Source organism: Panthera tigris, chromosome B1, assembly GCF_018350195.1.
Source record: "Panthera tigris isolate Pti1 chromosome B1, P.tigris_Pti1_mat1.1, whole genome shotgun sequence".
NCBI classification, from domain to species: Eukaryota; Metazoa; Chordata; class Mammalia; order Carnivora; family Felidae; genus Panthera; species Panthera tigris.
This window is the reverse complement of record NC_056663.1, coordinates 53,312,425-53,330,563: the sequence shown is the minus strand read 5'-3', so window position 1 is coordinate 53,330,563 and position 18,139 is coordinate 53,312,425. Positions and strand designations below refer to the sequence as shown.

Genomic DNA, 18,139 nt, shown 5'->3' with positions numbered 1-18,139 from the left:
ACTTTAACACTCCACTTACAGAAATGGATAGATCATCTAGAGACACAGTCAATAAAGAAACAAGGGCCCTGAATGATACATTGGATCAGATGGACTTGACAGATATGTTTAGAACTCTGCATCCCAAAGCAACAGAATATACTTTCTTCTCGAGTGCACATGGAACATTCTCCAAGATAGATCATATACTGGGTCACGAAACAGCCCTTAATAAGTATACAAGAATTGAGATCATACCATGCATACTTTCAGACCACAATGCTATGAAGCTTGAAATCAACCACAGGAAAAAGTCTGGAAAACCTCCAAAAGCATGGAGGTTAAAGAACACCCTACTAAAGAATGAGTGGGTCAACCAGGCAATTAGAGAAGAAATAAAATAATATATGGAAACAAACGAAAATGAAAATACAACAATCCAAATGCTTTGGGACGCAGCGAAGGCAGTCCTGAGAGGAAAATACATTGCAATCCAGGCCTATCTCAAGAAACAAGAAAAATCCCAAATACAAAATCTAACAGCACACCTAAAGGAAATAGAAGCAGAACAGCAAAGACAGCCTAAACCCAGCAGAAGAAGAAAAATAATAAAGATCAGAGCAGAAATAAAAAACATAGAATCTAAAAAAACTGTAGAGCAGATCAATGAAACCAAGAGTTGGTTTTTTGAAAAAGTATACAAAACTGATAAGCCTCTAGCCAGGCTTCTCAAAAAGAAAAGGGAGATGACCCAAATAGGTAAAATCATGAATGAAAATGGAATTATACAACCAATCCCTCAGAGATACAAGCAATTATCAGGGAATACTATGAAAAATTATATGCCAACAAACTGGACAACCTGGAAGAAATGGACAAATTCCTAAGCACCCACACACTTCCAAAACTCAATCAGGAGGAGATAGAAAGCTTGAACAGACCCATAACCAGCAAGGAAATTGAATCAGTTATCAAAAATCTCCCAACAAATAAGAGTCCAGGACCAGATGGCTTCCCAGGGGAGTTCTACCAGATGTTTAAAGCAGAGATAATACCTATCCTTCTCAAGCTATTCCAAAAAGTAGGAAGGGAAGGAAAACTTCCAGACTCATTCTATGAAGCCAGGATTACTTTGATTCCTAAACCAGACAGAGACCCAGTATAAAAGGAGAACTACAGGCCAATATCCCTGATGAATATGGATGCAAAAATTCTCAATAAGATACTAGCAAATCGAATTCAACAGCATATAAAAGAATTATTCACCATCATCAAGTGGGATTCATTCCTGGGATGCAGGGCTGGTTCAACATTCGCAAATCAACCAACGTGAAACATCACATTAATAAAAGAAAAGATAAGAACCATATGATCCTGTCAATCGATGCAGAAAAGGCGTTTGACAAAATTCAGCACCCTTTCTTAATAAAAACCCTTGAGAAAGTTGGGATAGAAGTAACATACTTAAAGATCATAAGAGCCATTTATGAAAAGCCCACAGCTAACATCATCCTCAATGGGGAAAAACTGAGAGCTTTTTCCCTGAGATCAGGAACACGACAGGGATGTCCACTCTCACTGCTGTTGTTTAACATAGTGTTGGAAGTTCTAGCATCAGCAATCAGACAACAAAAGGAAATCAAAGGCATCGAAATTGGCAAAGATGAAGTCAAGCTTTCGCTTTTTGCAGATGACATGATATTATACATGGAAAATCCGATAGACTCCGCCAAAAGTCTGCTAGACCTGATACATGAATTTAGCAAAGTCGCAGGATACAAAATCAATGTACAGAAATCAGTTGCATTCTTATACACTAATAATGAAGCAACAGAAAGACAAATAAAGAAACTGATTCCATTCACAATTCCACCAAGAAGCATAAAATACCTAGGGATATATCTAACCAAAGATGTAAAAGATCTGTATGCTGAAAACTATAGAAAGCTTATGAGGGAAATTGAAGAAGATATAAAAAAATGGAAAAACATTCTGTGCTCATGGATTGGAAGAATAAATATTGTTAAAATGTCAATACTACCCAAAGCTATCTACACATTCAATGCAATCCCAATCAAAATTGTACCAGCATTCTTCTCGAAACTAGAACAAGCAATCCTAAAATTCATATGGAACCACAAAAGGCCCCGAATAGCCAAAGTAATTTTGAAGAAGAAGACCAAAGCAAGAGGCATCGCAATCCCAGACTTTAGCCTCTACTACAAAGCTGTAATCATCAAGACAGCATGGTATTGGCACAAAAACAGACACATAGACCAATGGAATAGAATAGAAACCCCAGAAATAGACCCACAAACGTATGGCCAACTAATCTTTGACAAAGCAGGAAAGAACATCCAATGGAAAAAAGACAGTCTCTTTAACAAATGGTGCTGGGAGAACTGGACAGCAACATGCAGAAGGATGAAACTAGACCATTTTCTTACTTCATTCACAAAAACAAACTCAAAATGGATAAAGGACCTAAATGTGAGACAGGAAACCATCAAAACCTTAGAGGAGAAAGCAGGAAAAGACCTCTCTGACCTCAACCGCAGCAATTTCTTACTTGACACATCCCCAAAGGCAAGGGAATTAAAAGCAAAAATGAACTACTGGGAACTCATGAAGATAAAAAGCTTCTGCACAGCAAAGGAAACAATCAACAAAACTAAAAGACAACTGATGGAATGGGAAAATATATTTGCAAATGACATGTTGGACAAAGGGCTAGTATCCAAAATCTATAAAGAGCTCACCAAACTCCACACCCGAAAAACAAATAATCCAGTGAAGAAATGGGCAGAAAACATAGACACTTCTCTAAGGAAGACATCCGGATGGCCAACAGTCACATGAAAAGGTGCTCAACGTCGCTCCTCATCAGGGAAATGCAAATCAAAACCACACTCAGATATCACCTCACGCCAGTCAGAGTGGCCAAAATGAACAAATCAGGAGACTAGATGCTGGAGAGGATGTGGAGAAACGGGAACCCTCTTGCACTGTTGGTGGGGATGCAAATTGGTGCAGCCACTCTGGAAAGCAGTGTGGAGGTTCCTCAGAAAATGAAAAATAGACCTACCCTATGACCCAGCAGTAGCACTGCTAGGAATTGACCCAAGGAATACAGGAGTACTGATGCATAGGGCACTTGTACCCCAGTGTTTATAGCAGCACTCTCAACAATAGCCAAATTACGGAAAGAGCCTAAATGTCCATCCACTGATGAATGGATAAAGAAATTGTGGTTTATTTACACAATGGAGTACTACGTGGCAATGAGAAAGAATGAAATATGGCCTTTTGTAGCAACGTGGATGGAACTGGAGAGTGTGATGCTAAGTGAAATAAGCCATACAGAGAAAGACAGATACCATATGGTTTCACTCTTATGTGGATCCTGAGAAAGTTAACAGAAACCCATGGGGGAGGGGAAGGAAAAAAAAAAGAGGTTAGAGTGGGAGAGAGCCAAAGCATAAGAAACTCTTAGAAACTGAGAACAAGCTGAGGGTTGATGGGGGTAGGAGGGAGAGGAGGGTGGGTGATGGGTATTGAGGAGGGCACCTTTTGGGACGAGCACTGTGTGTTGTATGGAAACCAATTTGACAATAAATTTCATGTATTGAAAAAAATAAAAATAAAAGTCTAGTTGAGTCTTTGTCCACTTTTTATTCAGTTTTTTTTCTGTTGAGTTGTAAGAATTCCTTATGTATTTTGGATATTGACCCTCATCAGAGTATGGTTTGCAAATATTTTCACCCATTCTGCATGATGCCTTTTTGCTAGCTTTATTTTCCTGTGCTGTGCAGAAGCTTTTTGTTTTTCTATGCAACCCCACTTGTCTCTTTTCAAAGTTTTTAAGTCTTTATCTCATTCAGTTAGTTTATTCTTAAGTATGCTATTCTTGCTGACACTACTGTAATTGATTTTTTAATTTCTTAATTTCCTTGTCAGGCTCCTCATTGTTAATATATAGAAATTCCAGTGACTATCGTATGTTTGTTTAGTATTCTGTGCTAAACTGATTTTATTTTTTAGTCTGAATAGTATTTTTTATGGAGTCTTTAGTGTTATGCACATTTAAGATTATATTATCTGCAAAGAGGTAATTTTACCTCATCATTCCTAATTTGTATGCCTTTTCTTTCCTTTTCTGGCCTGATTGCTTTAGGAGGGTTTCTAGTATGGTCTCTTCTATGGTGAAGAGAAGGGACGAGAGTGGGCATCATTACCTTGCTCCTAATCTTAGAGGAAACCTTTCAGTTTTCACTCTTAAATGTGATGTTAGTAGTGGGCTTTTCATATGTGTCCTTTATTATGTTGAAGTAAATTTCTTCTATACCTACTTTGTCGAGGGTTTTTATCATGAGAATCTGTTTAATATTGTCAAAAAATTTCTGCATTTCTTGAGATAATTATGTGATTTTTATGTTTAATTCAATTGATGTGGCTCATCACAGTAATTGATTTGTATGTGCTGAACCTTCCTTGTATCCCAGAGATAAATCCCACATGGCGTATGACCCCTTTAATGTGCTCTTGCGTTCAGTTTGCTCGTATCTTGTTGAGAATTTTGCAACGATATTTGTCATAGATAGTAACCTGCAGGTTTCTTTTTTTGTAGTGTCTTTGTCTGGCTTTGGTATCAGGTTAATATTGGCCTCATAAACTGAATTTGGAAGTATTCCCTCTTTTTTTCAATTTTTTGGGCAAAATAGGTGAGATGATTATAAACTACAAGCTTCAATTATGAGATAAGCAAGTCATGGGGATGAAAAGAACGGTATAGCAAATGCAGTCAAATCTATTGCAATAACTTTGGTGACAGATGGTAAGGACACCTGTTGGGGTAAGCATTTGTAATATGTGCGATTGTGAATATGTATGTTCACACATGAATATGTATGTTATACACCTGGATCTAACAGAATGTTGTATATCAAATATACTTTGATTAAAAACAAAAATCTAAAAATCCCTTATTCGCTTAAGGACAATTATTGGTATAAGGACTGTTGTTCAACATGATTTCTTAATAGAAAGGATTTATTTTTAAAAAGACATCAACCTGACCTCACAAATTAAAATATCAGCTATCTCATTGTCTCTCATATAGTCAACATTGTCCAATCTTATGACCTCTATGTAACAAAGAAAAACACACAAGTGACAGAATAAACTAACTCAAACATCTATAAGCATAATGTGGGTAAAATTTTACCCAAAAATGTTTGAATATGTAATAGGGTATTGTGCACAATTATTTTAACTTTTTTTAAAATGTTTATTTTTGAGACAGAACAGCACGAGCAGAGGAGGGTCAGAGAGAGAGGGGGACAGAGGATCTGAAGTGAGCTCCATGCTGACATCAGAGAGCCCCGTGCAGGGCTTGAGCTCACTAACTGTGAGATCTTGACCTGAACCAAAGTCGGACACTCAATCGACTAAGCCACCCAGGTGCCCCATATTGTGTACAACTTTTATGAGCAAGACAAAGTCAGATTGGAATCTCTACTACAATAGTCATTTCCACAATGACAGTTGAACTTTATTCAGTTACTTCAATAATTTAATTTTTATCTTGTTACTCTAATAGAATTCAAATTTTCCATTTTATTATTTTTATTATTTATTTATTTATTTTTAATGTTTGTTTAATTTTGAGAGAGAGAGAGAGAGAAGGAGTGGGGGAGGGACACAGATAGGGGGAGATACAGAATCCAAAGCAGGCTCCAGGCACAGAGCCCGATGCAAGGCTCAAACTCGAACCCGCAAACTGAGAGATCATGACCTGACCTGAAGTCGGCCATTTAGCCAACTGAGCCACCCAGATGCCCCTAAATTTTCCATTTTAAAAGGCTAAAGTTTAAATTTTACCTCACATCTCAGAAAATAACATTGTATTTTTCCAACAGAAGACTATCTTTAATACTCCCTGGAGAGTAAAACAAATTTCATTTTATAGTCAATATATTTAAAGGAACATATAAAATACTCTCACTAGATAAACACTTCCAGGTCTACTTCATTTTAGATAGTTCTAGGAAGATAAGAAAGGACATGGATATTTTATATTCAGAATATTAAAAAAAAATGCTAACTCATCCTTGGCCTAAAGATCTATTTTTATTTCTAATAAAAAGGCATCCAATGCTTCAAAATCTCCACAATGCTTGCTCTATGGAATTCTTGCAAAGAGACTCAAATTTTTGTCTTGCTACATATTCTACCTTCATATATTCTGATTTTGTCAGATACTTTCAGGAAACTAGTATATTTGCCCATAGCCATACATCCAAGGGAATTGGTTCTGTGTCCAAAAGGGACATACATTAAGGGATACAGCTCTATATTATATGCAACTGTAAAACCAGAAGTGATGCCAAAAAATACCAGGCATAAAACTGTGTCTCAAATTATTATTTCAGATACTGTTAAACATGAATACTGTTTCAGACTCCAGGACAGACACTAATCCATTCACGCTTCTTCAAGTAATTACGGTTATAATCATAATACCAGAAAATCTTGTGTCACTGCAGAGCTTATGCAGAGGCACGTTGAAATATGTCCAGAACTAGATGACTTTGAGGAGACTGCATCATCCCAAAACTCTACAGATGAAAGAAAATGTTGCCTGATGTAGACCAGCAGCAATCAAAATATTTCCCTTTTATTTCAGTTGGCCTCTTTGTTGACCACTCTCCTTTCAGTAAACTGGTGTGTACCAAATGTTTGTGCCTCCCCCACAAAATTTGTATGTTGAAGCTCTGAATTCCTATGTGATGGGATTAGAAGGTGGGGCTTTGGAAAGTTATTAGGTTTAGGTAAGATCACAAGTAGGGAGCTTCCATGTTAGGATTAGTGACTCTTGTAAGATGAGAACATACCAGAGCTATCCCTCTCCACAATGTGAAGATATAACCAGAAGGTGGCCCTCCTGCAAGCTGGAAAGAGATCCGTCACCAAAGAATCAAATCAACTGGCACCTTGGGTAGGACTTTCCAGGTTCCAGAATAATGATCAATAAATATCTATAGCTGAAGTCACCCCTTCTACATAATATGTTGTAGCAGCCCGAGCTAAGAAAAAACACTATTTTCTAACTTGCTGTTAGGTTTCTAGTCACTACTTTTGACTAAAGTTTATTTTGTCTGATATAAATAAATCTACCTTTTCTTTCTTATGGTCTGCGCTTATATAAAGTCTCTTCTTCCATCTTCTTACTTTGAACCTATGTGTCTCTTTAAAATAAAATCAATGTCTTGTAGGCTGCATATAGTTGGGTCTTCCTCCTCCTCATCCTTCTTACTCTCCTCCCTGTCCTCCTCCTTCCCCCTTCTACTCCTCTTCCTCCCTTCTCACCCCCATTCCTCCTCTTTCTCCAACCAGCCAAATTGTGCCTTTTAATTACTGAATTCAGTCCATTTAGATTTAGGATTATTGATACGTAAAGATTTACTACATAGCCATTTTAGTTGTTGCTTTTTGTCTGTTTTCTATTTCAATTGTTTCTTTTCCCCTCTGTTTCTTCCTATATTTGTAAATTAATGTTGTACCATGCTGGCATCCCCCTGGCCCTTTCTTAAATATATTTTTTTTTAATTTACTCATTTATTTTGAGATAGAGAGAAAGCAGGAGCAAGGAGGGGCAAAGAGAGAGGGAGAGAGAGAATCTGAAGCAGGCTCTGCTCTGTCAGCACAGAGCCCCATGCAGGGCTCAAACTCACAAACCACAAGACCATGACCTGAGTTGAAATCAAGAGTCAGATAGATACTTAACTGCACCACCCTGGTGTCCCATCCTTCCACCCTACTTTTTTAATGTTTCGTGAATCTACTCTAGGTTTTGCTTTGAGGTTACCGTGAGGCTTACAAAAAAATAACATATATAAAACAGTATATTTTATGCTGATAGCAAGTTACCTTCATTTGCCTATAAAGACACCACAATTTTATTCCTCCCTTTTGATATTTTTGATGTCACCATTTATCCTTTTTTGAGAGAGCGAGTGGGGGGGGGGTCAGAGGGTAGGGGCAGAAGAAGAGAATCTTAAGTAAGCTTCATACCCAGTGCAGAGCCCCACACAGGGCTCAATCTCACAACCATGAGATCATGAGCTGAGAGCTGAACCGAGATCATGACCTGAGCTGAAATCAAGAGTCAGGCACTTAACCAACTGAGCCACCCAGGTGCCCCTACCATTTTTCATGCTGTGTATTCATTACAAATTATAGCAGCTATTCTTATTTTTAATATTTGTTTCTCTTATTTGTTATACTATTGTTAAGTGGTTAATACACCATCCTATTTATGTAATTGGAGTTTTCTAAATCTTCCTATATATGTTTCAGCTTTACCATTGTGTTACATACTTTTGTATGCTTTCATCTCACTGATTAGAGTTTTTTTTCATTTCAGTTTAGAGAACTCTCTTTGAAATACTACTTGCAAGGCAGATCTAATGATGATGAACTCCCCTAGCTTTTGTTTGTCTGGAAAAGTCTTTATTTCTCTCACAGATCTGAAGAAAAACTATGTTTGACATAGTATTCCTAACTGGCAATTTCTATCATTTAACACTTTGAATATGACATTCTACTTTCTCCTGGCTTGTAGGGTTTCTGCTGAGAAATCTACTGATAGCTTAATAGGGTTCCTTTCTTAGTTGCACCGCTTTTTCCCTGGCTACCTTAGAACTTTTTAACTTTGATTTTGATAGTTTCATTATAATGTGTCTTTGAAAATGTCTTTTGTCACTGAGGTAATAGAGTGATCTATTAGCTTCCTGAACTTTGGTTCCAAGTATCCCCAGGCATGGGAAGATTTTAGCTACTATTATTTTAACTAAAATTTCTACCCCTTCTCCCTCTGTTCTCCCTCTGGAACCACAAAAGTTTGGAGGTTTGCCCTTTTGATTGAGTCTCACAAGTAATGTAAGCTTTCTTTGCTCATTTCTATTTTTTTCTCTTTGTTCTCTTGCTACTGTGCTATTTCAAAATTCTTACCTGTTAAGTCATTTATTCTGTCTTTCTTCTGCTCTACTCTACTACAGATGCTCTGTATTGTATTCTTCATCCAATCATTGAATTCTTCAGTTCAAGATGATTTTTGGTTCTTTTTCATGGTTTCTCTCTTCTTTTCTAAAGAACTCATTTATTCATTTATCTCTTTCTTAATCTCATTGATTAGGCTTTCTGATTTTTTTTTGTAGTTTATAGTTTCTTCAATACAGCTCTTTTCAGTTCTTTATGAGCTATATCGCTGTATACCATGTCTTTAGGATCAGTTGTTAGAGAAGAATTGATATCTTTTGTAATGGTATATTTCCTTTATTTATGAACTTCCTTGATCTCACTGCCATAACAGGAGCACACGCAAGGCAGATGCTGCACAGTGGGGTGAAGTGGGAGCTTAGCAGAGTTTTGTGGGTGCCTACAGGCTGATGATATCCTCCGGCAGGCTATTCCCAGTAGCTTGTGGGGCAGACTTCATGCTGAAGTCCTAAATTTACAGCAGAAACTGTGTTCCTTTCATGACCTTTGAAATTATTGTGTTTTTTTTTTCTTTTCTTTGCCCTCAATCATGGAGGTAACTTCTCAGAAATCAGTGTCTTCTGGAAAGAGACAGGTTCCTTCAGTTTCAACCCCCACAACTAGATTAACCTGAAGATCACCCACTGCTTTCCAACTCCTCCTAGGGGAAATCACGTCTTTCCACTATCAGTGTGAGAAACATCTGTGCCGCCACTAACAGAGGGCTTAGTTCCATGCAGTGTCACCTGGGGAGGCAGTAAGCTCCAGTAGAGTTCCTCTCTGTCCACTGCTTCCAAACTTATTTCTATTCTATTCTATTCCAACGGCATGTTGAAATCTCCACTATGGCAGGATGGACTTCTATCCATTTTATGTCACCTGTGTGTTTCCTTGCAGGACAGCACTTTCCAGGTTTTTTCCTTGACCAAAGCAAGTGGGAGTGGGGCAGGTTTGCTAACTCCCTTGGATCCATTCTTACTAAGGTCTTGTTTATTTATTTTCTGATGCACAGATAGGAAGAAGTTCTCTTGGATCCCTCCCAGGTGCTACGGCACTCTTGTTTATGTATGGATGTCTAATTCATTGTTTAAAAAAAGAGGGAGAGATAAATGAGGAACATCTTATGCCACCATGATGCTGACTTTACCACCCACACTATATTTAATTAATCTCTCTTCTCTTAAATTTTGTTTTGCCATTTTTTGCCAACAATATTCCCTAATAGATGAAGCATATTTAGTTATAGATATGAAATATCTCTAAGTTATTCATTAATCTAACAAAGAAAGTTATAGATGATTACTGATATTTGAATCCTTGTAAAATGATTTAAATAGGGTCAAACTTCTTTCTGGAACCTGAAATAATTCAAGTATTCCATAATATGGTTCAGTGTTAAGAAAATAATCTTGGACCAGGGCAATAGTATAAACAAAAATACCGAAGGTAAAGTGTCTCTGCTGTGTTCAGGGAGCACATAGGATAGGGATAAAAAAAATACAGTAATATTTGCTCATAGTGAAGGGTAATTAGAGATAAAGCTTGATGCAGGTGATTCTTCCAGAGTGGGAGAACTTTTGTCCAGTTGCCACGGTCTTCAGAATTGAGAAAGTCTTGTTGCTAAGCAGTTAAATCTAGAACACAATCAAATGAGAGATGAAAGGGAGCGGATTGTTAGTTCTCTTTTTATGTAAGGTTTTAGATCAAAGTCTTTGTGCACAAAGAGAGGTAGTACAAACCATGATAGGGCTCTAGCTAGCAAAGATAATGGGAACCATTAATTCTACTGCTGGTAAGTCTTTCAAGAATTTAGCTGTAGAGGAGAGAAACATTAGTATTAACACATACATGCATACACACATGCAAACATACACACACCATAATTCTTTGCCATTTTTTATTCTTAAGGAGGATATGTTACCTGGATTATGTCTTATTCTGGTCTATTTTACTTGGTTGAGTAAACAAAATTGTGTTTTTAGTGGGTTGTTGCTCATACTTTGGAAAAATAAAGCTATAAGAGTGAGAAAGGGAGGTGGTAATTAGGGTAGATAGATTGATGAGCTTGATGACGCTCGCAGGAGAGAAAAAAAGAACTTATAAAAGATGATGTATGACCATCTACTTAGAAGTTTCTGTTTGATTATGGCATTATACCACATTATGAATGAAAATGTTATATTCTCTTAGGAAATGTGTCTCTTGAATCATTGCATAAAATAATGTTATGATGATAAATGCCGTCTGGCTCACATACTCTTGGAATTAGAAATAAATTCTGACTAATTTTTATTGATTAGTTTCACTCTCAACAGCACTTTGTTATTCTTAATTATTTTCCATCACAACAATTGATACTCCATTATAATTACAAAATATATATCAAGAGACTCAAAAGTCAAATCAGTATATTAAGATTTTACTCACAATTTAGAGGTATTGTCCTCAAAGGTTTAATTTAGGAATTTTACATTCCTTTTTGTGGTTTCTTGGCATTTTGTGAAATATTGCTCCCCATTAGTCCTAGAGAAATACCAAACTACCCTAGGAATTCAGATCTTATTAATGATGAAGATAGTATTTAGCCTGAAATAAATTTCCTGGCTGCTATCTGCAAGAAGAAAGCAAAGACTAAGAAAAATATCAAATCCTGTATTAGACATGTAAGAAATGTTGAATTCTGGATTTTACTGTTTAAACTACCATAACTGGAATGCAATAATAACTACTTGTGAAAACAAAGACAAGGGATTTTCAGGGAAAGGTGAAGATACTCTGTGATTTCTTTTCCCAGGAGTTTTGAGATGTTTCTATGGGTGTAGCAAAATCAGGGAAAAAGGATTAACCTAGTTGGAGCTGAAGATTTTAGACCACAGTGGTTGTATTAATGGAGTCTAGAGCCAGACTATAGATATACAAGGTAAAATTAAGGGAACATAAAAAGTGGGGGAGAATGAAAAAAAAGTGATTTTTCTGCATAAATTTGAGAATCAAGTTTTGAATAAGAATAAAAGTTGTGGTTAACTATTTGACATGTAAGAGTCAGGACAATGGAGGGTTACAATAAGGGTTAGGATTAGGGTTATGGTTAGGGCTACAGTTAGAGTTTGATAATAAGATACAGATGATACTAAGAAATAATATTTAGCTATAAGCCAATGGCTAAATATTGTTGAAAATAAGTAGCAAAGCTAAAATAAACTAGGTATTATATAGGTTGCCCATATGCTCACTAAACCCCAGATGTGGGTAAAATTATTGGTGAATAACACATTAATAAATCAGACACCCAATTGCTTGAGGTTTGTGTAGCATTGATTTGGGTGTTGGTGTTTGAGTAAGAAAAAAAGCTAAATAGTGGTCCAGTGAGATGGCTACCGGTTTAGTGGTTTGTAAGTGGCTTTGGTAATCAGTGCAAATTTGGCTCTGTCATCTGTTCTGTATGCCATACAGGAATACTGAGAATGTAAATCTTCCTCTATGCCTTGCTTTGAATTGTTGATTGGTACCTTTAGTAAAATGAAGTAGGAATAAGGATATTTCCATGAAGAAGTGAAAGTCAAGAGATTTTTGCTTTTCATGAAAAGAAGATTCCATACATGACACAATGATTCTACAAAAAAGAGGTCAAGGGAACATAGCTTCAAGATTTTTTTTTTTTAACGATTAAGCAAAAATAGGTACAGGGACTAGCAGATGCTAGGTCCTTAATCATGCATCTTTTTTAAACAAATTTTTAATGTTTATTTATTTTTGTGAGAGAGAGAGGCAGAGTGCAGGTGAGGGAGGAGTAGAGAAAAAGGGAGACACAGAATCCAAAACAGGCTCCAGACTCTGAGTTGTCAGCACATAGCCCAACGCTGGGCTCAAACTCACGAACCGTGAAATCATGACCTGAACAAAAGTCGGACACTTAACTGACTGAGTCACCCAGGTGCCCTTAATTTTTATATTATCTACTATGGGAGGTGGTTTGATCAGTTTATATTAGATCCCTCATAGCCGACTTCACTTTCCTGGTTTTTCAACTAGACCGAGAGTTCTTGGTGTCATTACTTTAAGCATTCTTATTACTTTAATGATTTCATAAAGACAGTGGATATTCTCATTGGGTAATAAAAATAAGCAATGCATATACAAAATATTGAAATTTTACAAATTTCTAATGTGTAGTTTTGTCCCAAACACCGCTTCCAAATTTGAGACCATTAATATCTGCAGACCATTACTATCTCAACATATATGTACATGTATATTTCCTGTGTGTCGCACCATTATTTATTTTGTTTCTACTTTTCATGCAAAATATGCATATGTATTTTTATTTATGAAATAAATACATTTTACTGTCAAACCCAAGACATGGTTACCTTGAAATCTTATAAACTCAGAATTTGATGCCAATATTGATGCCCTGATTCTTGCAGTTTCACAGGCTTAGATGAAAAAGGGAATGCAGGAAGGAGCTAGGATAATCAATAATTTATTTCATGGAAGCATATTTACAGACCATGAGAAAAAATAATAAAATACATGAGTAATTTTTATTTTTTTTATTTTTTTTAACTTTTTTTAAACGTTTATTTATTTTTGAGACAGAGAGAGACAGAGCATGAACAGGGGAGGGTCAGAGAGAGGGAGACACAGAATCCGAAACAGGCTCCAGGCTCTGAGCTGTCAGCACAGAACCCGATGCGGGGCTCGAACTCACAGACAGCGAGATTATGACCTGAGCCGAAGTCGGACGCTTAACCAACTGAGCCACCCAGGCGCCCCCATGAGTAATTTTTATATCTCTCCTGAGTAATGTGACTAAATAATTTATCATTTGAAAGTGAAAGGAAGACCTGTATCATGATATCCATATCCACCCCATATGTGTAAATTGAGACTGCTACATTAAAATATGATAGGTGTTCACATTTCCATTAATACTCTTATATTTTATATATTTATTGTGAAAATGTTGATACATATTCATATATTTACAGAGCAATATAACAAATCCATATGTGTCCTTTATCTAGATTCTTAGAGTCAACCTATAGCCAATCACCATTGCTTTGTACACGTAGTCTCATTCTGCCTTACCATGATTTATTTAATGCAATGCAGTATACTGAGTCATGAGGCAAACACTGACCCACTTTACCCCATACCCTTCCTTTCATCCTTCACCTTGACTTGCTCATATGTTCCACTCCTATATCTGCCCTTCTTTGTATTTTTTTCTTTTAGTGCTGCTGCTCTGATGGTGTGACTCCTAGAAGACAGATCTTTAAATATCAGCACTTTATTTATCAGCATACTTCCAGCTCAGAGGGAGGAGACAGAATAGTGATGCTTCCTGATCCGCTCTGTTTTGGTCTCACCAATGGCTGAGTATGGTGTCTCCATAATAGCTGTGGGTGAGGCCATGGTACGTGTGTTTCTGAGGTCATGGTACCTAAGAGTGTTTCTGCTCCTTTTTGGATGGTCCCATGTTGAACACTCCTATTGCCATGGGCCCCCAGAAGTGGTGATTCCTTTGAGGGTAACAAACCCTAGCAATGTCAAGAAGCCTCCAGGCTGGATCTCTTACCAACTGCATTTTGGAGGCCAGCGACATGTTTTCCATATGAAGGTAAAGAAGCTTTTGCTGTCCAAAAATTTCCCAGTGTTCACCTATACAGACCAGGGGGCTCTTCTTGAAGACCAGCCATTTATCCAGAAAGACTGTTATTATCGTGGTTATGTGGAAGGGGATCCGGATTCCTTGGTGTCTCTGAGTACCTGTTTTGGGGGCTTACAAGGAATAATGCAGACAAATCACATTGTTTATGAAATTTTACCCAAAAAGCTTTCTACCACATTTGAACACCTGGTATATAAGATGTACGGTGAGGAGAAACAATTCCCACCCATGAGGTGTGGATTAACAGATGAAAAAATAGCACGGCAAGTGAAGTCACAAGAGAGCAATAATTCTATTTTGCTGCAACGTGGGTATGAAAGTCTGGGGACCCACAAGAGATTTGTTGAAATGGCAGTGGTGGTGGACTACAATCGATATGCTTATCGCAGATACAATGTCACAACTGTGGAGCTGGAAGTAATTACTACTATGAATAACGTAAATACCTTCTATCAAGCACTAAATATTGATGTGAGTTTAGTTGGAATGGAGGTCTGGAATGGAGGAAACCCTGTTGAAATAAGGAACATGGACACACTCTTGGATTTATTTTGCGCCTGGAAGAAAGAAAGCTTTAATGCCCGTGTCCCCCATGACATTGCGCATGTTTTTGTAAAAAAAAGATATGGTGCTCTTGGCATATCTTATGTTGGATCAATATGTAACTACAATACTAATTGTGCAGTGGATGCTTTCACAAGTGACAATTTGGGTGTTTTTGCATTTGTTGTGTCACATGAGCTCGGTCATTCTCTGGGTATGTGGCATGATGAGAAAACATGTAAATGTGCAGACGATGTGTGCATAATGTATGCAACCCAGTCTCAGGCAACTAAATTCAGCAACTGCAGTTATGCTAGATATTGGCACACCTCGGCGGGATCAAGATGTATCTTGCATCCACGAACGCCAAAGAGAATCTTCCGGTATACACGCTGTGGGAACAGTGTGGTTGAAGATGGAGAAGACTGTGACTGCGGCTCCTTAAATCTGTGTACAAAAGATCCATGTTGTCAGTTAGACTGTACTCTGAGTCCTGGGGCTACTTGTGCTTCTGGGCTTTGTTGCAAAGACTGCAAGATCATGCCATCAGGTGACGTGTGTAGAGAACGGGAAAATGAATGTGACCTTCCCGAGTGGTGCGATGGGACATCCTATCAGTGTCCAGAAGATGTGTATATGCAAGATGGAGCCGAATGCACAGGTGGTGGCTACTGCTATGAAAAGAGGTGCAATACTCGTGATGAACAGTGTAGTCAACTTTTTGGCCCAAATGCCAAGAGTGCGAGTCAGATTTGCTATAGTACAGTGAACGTCCGAGGTGACCGTTTTGGCAACTGTGGTCTCAAGAATGATCAATTTATAAAATGTAAGAACGCAGATACCCTGTGTGGGAGGGTTCAGTGTAAGAATGTGGCAGAAATTCCCACTCTGAGAGACCATTCTACTCTGCATTGGCTTCACATCAATGATAGCATCTGCTGGGGTACTGACTTCCATTTGGGGATGCCCTTGCCTGATCTTGGTGAAATAAAAGATGGTACAGAGTGCGGTGAAGAACATATCTGTGTCCAAAGGAAATGCATCCCTTTGGCACATTTGAAAACTAATTGCTCACCTGAGACCTGCAATATGAACGGAGTCTGTAACAATAGACATCACTGTCATTGCAGCTATGAGTGGGACCCTCCTGACTGCCGGATAAAAGGCAGTGGAGGTAGTGTAGACAGTGGCCCACCCCCAATAAGAAAAGAGTCCCATCGGTCACAGGAGAAACAGCAAAAGAAGACTAACCCACTCTTATTTTGGTTGATACCTTCTTTGGTTTTATTCTGTTCTTTGTTAATTTTGTCTTTTATAAGAAGGGGAAAAAACATTAAGAAAGAAGATCAAAATGTTACAACGGCACCCAGTAAATAGCAGAATGATCCACGTCAACCTAATCAAGGAGAAGTGAATGATCCACCTGCAATGAGAAACCAAAAAGCTATGATTTCTAGAAAGAAACCCAATCCCAAATGAAATTCCCCGTTTGTTAAGTTTTAATTCCCTGGCAGGAGAAATGTTACAGCTTGTATCACAGGTCACTGACAGAAACTTCCTGAGACTTTTTATCATTTGGGATCATAAAGGTTAGCCATCGAACAATAAGCAAAATATACCAATTACCGGCACGTTTTTACTTTCCATTATTTTAGGCAATTATATCAGTTAGTGTTTTATGGAACTATTCTGTGGTTGCAGAGCAAAGGCACTGTCCACAGATAGGGTGTGTGTGTCTTCTGCTTTCTCACATAGGGAATAGGAAACTGCAAATCACATTTCTCCTTTGTGAGTCCTCTATTATTAGCTACTACCAGTAGGGTAAACTAAAGGGAGACTGGACATGGGAAATGTCCTGAATGTTGCTCATGTCATGGTTGCCTCATTAACTCTCACCCTGGCAAAGGCAGTGCCTTTCAATCTTTATATCACTACATATGGATATAAATATAGATGTAGACATTGGTAGAAAGATATCATATGTATTATATATACACATATGCATATATCTCAAATATATATACATTTCTTTCCTTGAGTTAATCCCCAGAACCAACAGTACTGTCAACCTCAGAGAAACTGGCACAGCTATCGAGTGTCTTACCCTTGGAGTTCTAGATCCCAGGTCTTTGAGGCCTGCACCAAATCCCGGAGGTTCAGCACCAGGTTGGCCAACCCTCTCCTCAGAGGTCCGAGTCCTAGAGCCATGGGACCTACTCCGAACGTGTGGGTTCCAATAATGGCACCTTGTCCCTTTGACCTCCAGTCTCAGGTGCAAAAGCTGCACTTCCTGTTAGTAAAGCATGGCTGCCTCAGAGGTGGGCTCTTCTTGTGACTGAATTCTGACTGATAGAGTATTACCTTGCATAACAGACAACGTGGGAAGGAGTCTGACATCAGAAGGTTTTGAATTTTCACACCACTGCCTTTACTATCTTGGAGACATGGTTTATACTTAGATAGAATTACTTCAAACTCTCAAAAGAGAAAAAAATGATACTTACCATTCAACCCCTTGGTAACTTCACTTGTAAAATAAGATAAAGAAGATATTTACAATTCCAAGTAGGATATATAAGTCTTAGCAGACCCTGTTTCCTCTGCAAAGAAAAAAAAACCTAGAAAATCTAATTTTATTTTAAGAACCATATTTGAAGGACATCAGAGAGCTGAGGAAGCAATATGGGATAGATGAACTAACATTTCAGGCAGGATAAAACAATTCTGAAAAGCACTGAATCTTGCCAACCATTTTGTCCTCTGAGCATTTGCTGATGCCAGATGTGAATTGAGCCTTGGGCTTGGCCCAGGTGGAGCACCTCTGCTGAGGGAAAGAGAAATTCCCAATGTCTTACTTACTACACGGGTTAGATAGACTGTAAACATTAGGCATCAAGGGCCTCT

General features: G+C 37.9%; 1 protein-coding gene across 1 annotated transcript; it reads left to right on the top strand.

Moving 5' to 3' along the window:
* Positions 1 to 10,680: 10,680 nt before the first annotated feature.
* Positions 10,681 to 16,866, top strand: LOC102969440 (disintegrin and metalloproteinase domain-containing protein 20-like). The gene is made up of 2 exons (XM_015544209.2): positions 10,681 to 10,810; positions 14,257 to 16,866. The coding sequence occupies exon 2, from the start codon at positions 14,393 to 14,395 to the stop codon at positions 16,610 to 16,612; it is 2,220 nt and encodes a 739-aa protein (XP_015399695.2). The 5' UTR covers positions 10,681 to 10,810; positions 14,257 to 14,392; the 3' UTR covers positions 16,613 to 16,866.
* The last annotated feature ends 1,273 nt before the right edge of the window (positions 16,867 to 18,139 follow it).